We start from the raw sequence: 6,367 nt of genomic DNA, 5'->3' as shown, positions 1-6,367 counted from the left end.
CTTGTACAGTAGCCTCGGGCTTATCTCTTTTGCCAGGTTTACACTGGTGTGACACTGCTGAATTTAGAGAAGCAGTTCCTGACTTACTTCAGGGCAAGGGCAGAATCAGGTCTGATTTTTGCACCACAACCCATACAGATAACCCAGCTCTCACTGGGAAACATCCTGGGTATATTTCAGAATACTTCAATATGTATAAGCATATTTACAGCCTTTCCCCATTTTGTGAGGATATTTTGGATCTTTCTGGTACCTCTCATTATAAAATATTTCTAAGCTAAATCCAGGACAGATAAATCATGACTCTGATTTCCTTCACATAGGGTAGCCTGCCTAAATCACTGCCACATTCTTCTCATAGTAGTTGTTTAAAATTAATAGCACATGCGGAGGAAAAACTAAACCCTTTGACGTCACTCCCGAAATGAGGAAACATAAACAGAAAAGGCTTCGCTCCACCGAGCTGACAGTGCGGGCGCGGATTGGTCTGCTCTCCCGCGCCTGTGGCAGTTGACAGCACCTCCCAGCCCTGCACGGCCTTCGGCTCCGAACACAGGCAGGCAGACTGCAGCAAGCTCAGCTCTACCCCAGCCCTTACACTGGCAGAAAAGTGCACTCTCTTCCCGAGTCTTTTTGCTTCTTAAGGTGGTTTTATTGGCTGGGTTGGGGGACTTGGGGAGGTTTTGTTTTCTTTTTTTTTCCTTTTCCTTTTTTCTTTTTTTTTCATTTTATTTTTGTTTGCTGTCGTTACTTAATTCTATTCCTAATCCTGGATGCAGTTACTGGATTCTGCAGTACAAGTCTTCATGAACAAGCTGCACCGCTTAGAGATTTCACGGCATTCAAAGGTCACAGAACTGCCACTATGGTTAAATGTCTTGTTTAATGGTTGAGGTATGTACAGCAAATCTAAAAGAGGCAGCATGATTATTTTTGAGGGGGAACTAAAATTGTGAGGGGGAGAGGGAGATAATACTATTATTTAGTGGAAAATATTTTTACTGGTGATTGTTACTACAGCAACCGGTTTTTGAATTTCCTCCCTTTTTCTCTTTATTCAAACTAGATGAAAATTTTAACCTATGTTGATTTAACCATTTGATGGCAAAAGAAGATTGCAGAAAGAATCTGTTATTGTTGTCCTTTCCGACCCCTCTGAGGAAAGGGTGATTGCTTTTTCTATATGCTTTCCTACTGCTCTGTGTCAGGAGAGGAGACCTGGGACTTGGCTGCCTTAGATGAAGGGAAAAGAAAGCAGAAACTCGTTCTTATCCTGAGGGGACTGTGAGTTTGAGAGTTAGAGCAGAGAGAGAAAGAGTTGGAAATAAACAGGTCAAGCAGAAAAGAATATCGGCCTCGTTTTTAGGAGTACATATACCACAACTTTTTTTTTTTTTTTTTTACTACATGCTTAGATTATTTTACTTGTTTTGGGTTCAGAAGTTAATTAAGAAGCAGCCTGCACTTTGACTTATAAGCAGATCCTCAGTGGGAAGGGAGGGAGCTGATTGTCTTACATCAACACCAGTTTTCAGATAGTTTTTGCTACTTAAACAGAGAAGAGTGGAAATTTGCTTGGAAGTTGAAGTAATGTAGCCTGATGTCTGTTAGATGGCATATAGGTTCAATTCATATTCGAGCTAGTGATCTGCCTTGAATGAGTATTGCAGCATTACAGTGGACAGTGTGTGCTGCAGGAAACGAAAGCAACTGCTAGCATAAAACTAACATTGTTTTCAGGAGTGTGGTTCTAAAATACAAGAGGAGGAGCCACTTGTCAGACCTCATGTGTGTGTGTGTATGAGTGGTCTTAAAAATAATTTCAGCCAACACAGTGGATTTATAATGTGAATTGGATTAATATACAGGTATGCTCAATGACTAGCAATCTTCATATTTTCCCAGTTTGTGAAACAAGACTTTTTACAGCTCTGTTTGAGATGTTGCTGTAGATATAAACCCTCTGCAATTTGAAAACCTTTCAGTTTAACTTAAAAAATTATACCTGAAAATTCATGTAACAAGGAACAGAACATGAGCACACCTACCTCATGCAATGCACCTCAAAGGGTTACAAAAATTAACTACACTAGGCTGAAGCATGCTAGCTTAAGGACTGCAAAAATATTAGCTCTGAAATGCAGAGGATGTGATATGTGCTGTGAATGGACAATTGCTATTCTGCAGTGCCTAGTGGGAAAACAAGGACTTTGTGTATTGCAAATGCATAACTGCAGCTCCTCCATTTCCTTTGCTGTATCTTCACTGATGACTGCAGAAACAGAGGCTTGTCACAGATAAACTCTTTAGGGCCCCATCTCTTTGGAGATGCTTGAGGATATTTTTTTTCATATCATCCAACAACCCAAAGTCAAGCTTTGTTAGTTGAACTGTTATTCTGTAATGTCCACACCATTCTCTCCTCTGCCCTCCCCAAAGTATTACTATGTGAACTGCCAGCTGTTTTCAAAAGCTAAAGCACTGATCCTCTAGCCCCAAGTTTAGAAAGGTTAACACAGTATTTGTTAGATGATTAATTAGTAAATTTGACTAAGGGGAAGCCTCAGTCTATAGGGACTACAGTCTATTCTGTAAGGAACAGCCCTGTAACTACATGAAGATATCCAAGTTTCCAAAAGACATTTGTTTATAATAATTTCCTAGAATTAAATTATTCACTTCTTTTCATAAACATTCTTTTGAGAAGCTTAGTTTTTAAGCTCTATAATCTACACTTTGCTGCATCTGTTTTGTAGCAACTGCTACTGGTAATACTAATAGTAAATATGTGAAGTAGACTTCAGCTGAGGAAATGACACCGTTTTTCTACTTCAGTGAGAAAAGTTTATCTGCAATGCTTTCTCTGAACATTCTTAATTCAGCATCAAGAACAAAATATAATTTAAGGTTGGCCTTTCTGCAGTGGATGAAATGCTTACTGACGTTTGCAGTCACATTGCCTCAAAAAAAAAGTCTGTATTGCAGAAGTTTCATGTCATATGAATGGCTGCTCATTCTGAGTTTATTTCCATAGGGTGGACAAGAGCTGTCACTAGTGAAAGTCTAGTGATTTCAGTAGAGTAAGGTGTACTCTGCTGAGTCTGATCCAATGTATTGCAGATCACTTTTTTTAAACTGTGAAATTTTTAATTCTGTAAACTAGTATATAAATATATCATTCTAACAGCACCTGTTTCCTCCCCTTCCTCCCTGTTTATGTGCTTTTTCCCTTTTGAAACCCAGCCCTCTGCTTGCCTTTACCACACCTCTAGGTAGGTCATTAAAGCAGACTGATTTTCCAGTGTCTTCATTGCAATTATGAAGTATAATTGAGACATTCAATCATACATCATTCCTTTTCACTCACCCCATGGTTCTTCTACCAATAGTTAAAGCATATTTAAATGAGAAACAGTCTGAAATTTGATATTTTATGTGTGTGTGTATATATATATGGTTTTCTTGTAATTTCTCAGTCTCATAGGGAAAAAACTTCTCTTGTACTGGTAATTTCCTTTCTAGGAGCTGTATGAAGCAGAAATGCCAGCTACTAACCAAGATATTACTGTTAATACACTAAAAACTGATGCCTCTTTATTTAATGATAAGAAATGTTTAAGACCTAATCTGTCCTATAAGCAAGCTAGGTATATGGCCAAAAGCCCTTGATGCAGTTGGGCTGACAGAAAAACAAGTCATTTGAGGCAGCCAGGAAGACATCCCATGTAAATGAGCATTCTTAGCAACTCACTATTGTTCATCTTTTCTTCATTTTCATGCTTGAAATTATTATGGAGCTCCATGTGTTTGTCACAGGGTGAAAGTGAAAGGGACAGCTGGGGTCCTACCAGCTGCCAGAACAAAATTAAGTGTTTTGTAATGAAATGATGGCTCAGTATTTCTCCTCCTACATCCATATTGGGTGGAAGATGGGACTTTCTGTGTTGGAATTATAGCATTCATTTTTCTTGTTCCTCAGCCAGAAAGCAGGCTTACCCTTGCAGGGACATCAGTTTTCACACTTTCAGTGAAACATTGGCTTTGCATCTAGTGTGAATATTGCACTTTTCAGTCGCAAACTTCAGGATGCGGAACTGATGTTATTTAGCGTTTATACCCTGGGGGCACTGAGACACGCAGATGTGTAGCCTAAGTGTCCAGAGCAGTTCAGAAGTTCAAATGCCTTTTCTTTCTCTGGCCAACATGAGGTCCACCTTTTTAGGTAGCTAAAGATGAACAACGGTAGCTGAAAAGCCGGGCCACAAAGCCAAGCATCACATATGCAACCAGACAAGGGTGGCTGGTAACCTTTTTCTGTGATTTCACAGTAATGTGTGGAAAGCAAAAAATGTGTCTTCTGATAGGAGTTGGTATTTGTCAGGTCTGAAGTATTAGCTTTCTGTAAATGCTAAAGAGAGAGAATATATTTGTTGTAGTTAAGACAATTTATTTAATTAATTTATAAAAATTTAAAGTGCGACGTCAACTTCTGAAAGATTTTTTAGCAAAAAGAATTCTTCACTATCTTCCTGAAAATTTAGAACACTTCTTAATTTTTACTATTGTTCTTACTACAGTAGCATTCCAAGAAAATTGCATTAGAAAACAATATCTGAACCTCTGAATTTATCATTTCTGTTTTCCTGTAACAGACTGTGGGATTCAGGAGATACATCGCTAGCATTCACAGTGCTCAGATCTGGGCTAGTGATATCTATCTATTTTAAAGCCTCCAGTTTTAAAGCAGAAAATTAACAAATCAGAGCCAGATCGGATAGAAGAGAGAGCAGTACTAGAAGCCAGACTGCAGTGGCAAAACTAAGTGAAAGTTTGGGGCAGAGACAATTCTCAAAAAACAACAGTCAAATGATTTAAGCATTTCTTTTGCACACATTTAATAGTGTGGTATCTGCAGTCCAGCAATGCTGTAATTTTGATATACATTTTTTACTTATTCTGTTCTTAGAAAGTGAAAAATGTATAACTATCATTTTATTATGTAAATAGTGTTGAACTATAGAAACTAAACTAATGAAAGGGCCCTATTGAGTTTGATTTTTCTTATTTTGTTCTTCCTCCCAGTGGGAGTTGTGAGTGAGGATGGATGAGAACTCAGTTTAGCTACTTATTTAAGCCACATAGTCTCATGGTGGTATATGATATGTTTCTGCTAGCTTACTATCCAGCCAAATAAGACATCCAGGTTGCCTGGATGGATAAACATAGCTGATGATCTCTCCCTCTTAATAGGTGGGGAGGAGCAGTTAGGATTCTCCCAGTTGCACACAGAGACAAATTTGTTCTGGTTTAGCTAAAGAATAATTGCATGCAGACACAGACAGCAAGTTTTATTTCTCTTTGTATAGGTTATTTTAAAAATAAGAAACAAATATTTAGAAGAAGATAGTCGCAGAGGTACTTTTTTCCTTAGCTGGTAGGTTTATACTAGTTACCCACAAAAATTCCTGGTATGAGAAAACTCACCAACTAATATCTCACTGTGGCATGTGTTAATGCCGGCAGTGTAAGGCTTTTTTTAAAGTAGAGTACAGAATCTCCTGTCAAACTAAGTTTAGCTAATTGTCAGAGGCAGAAAAACACACTTGTGGAGCAACTGCTTTCAGGACCTATATACGATTTTCTATATGGTTGTTTGTAGCAGAGTCTATGATACTAACCCATCTGGATGTAGGAAAGATGTTTTGGAAAGGACGATCATTACCTTTCCAAGAATAAAGTGGGAGGTAGGCATGTTTTGACTGAATATGCAGCAACTCAGACGGCTCAGAGAAATATACTTCTGTAAAAGTGAAATTAAGAAAACTCAGCTTCAACTAGAGAACTCCTGGAGAATGATATTGAGCTACTGTGTACTTACTTCTGCTCCTTTTGGAAATTGCCCTTTATTCCTTCTGAAAGAGAGAGTCTGTATTCTCATGTTCTTACTCCCTTTCTGTCCCGTCACCCAATCTTTTTCCCACAGCACACTTCAGTGCTTGTGAAGACAAGGAACAGGAAAACACACTTGATTAATATGTGGCTCAGAGGCTGGTGCCGTCAGTAGAATTTGGGGTTTTTTGATCATGGGGAGGTTTTCATGGCACCGGGCCTGCTGGTAACAGATGGAGTCCAGCTATCTCAAAGGGGGAAAAAGATTCTCACTCATGAGTTGGCGGGCCTCACAGAGGGGGCTTTAAACTATGTTTGAAGGGGGAAGGGGATAAAACTAGGCTCACCAGAGATGAACCTGGGAGCAGCATGCCAATGTTGGGGGTGGATCCAATAGCCCAGCTCAAGTGCATCTACGCCAATGCACGCAGCATGGGCAATAAACAGGAGAAGCTGGAAGTCATTGTGCAGCAGGATA

The 6,367-nt window shown here is 39.1% G+C and overlaps 1 protein-coding gene across 1 annotated transcript in view; it reads left to right on the top strand.

Annotated features, from left to right (window-relative positions):
• The first annotated feature begins 784 nt into the window (after positions 1–784).
• Positions 785–6,367, top strand: part of PDE7B (phosphodiesterase 7B) — a 180,744-nt gene continuing 175,161 nt past the window's right edge. Inside the window, exon 1 of the mRNA XM_010574649.1 lies at positions 785–894. Coding sequence (XP_010572951.1) covers positions 874–894 — 21 coding nt within the window. The 5' untranslated portion in view covers positions 785–873. The remainder of the gene's footprint in view (positions 895–6,367) is intronic.

This window comes from Haliaeetus leucocephalus, unplaced genomic scaffold, assembly GCF_000737465.1.
Source record: "Haliaeetus leucocephalus isolate CR32 unplaced genomic scaffold, Haliaeetus_leucocephalus-4.0 Scaffold450, whole genome shotgun sequence".
In the NCBI taxonomy this organism is placed as follows: domain Eukaryota; kingdom Metazoa; phylum Chordata; class Aves; order Accipitriformes; family Accipitridae; genus Haliaeetus; species Haliaeetus leucocephalus.
This window is presented reverse-complemented; position numbering and strand designations above follow the sequence as displayed.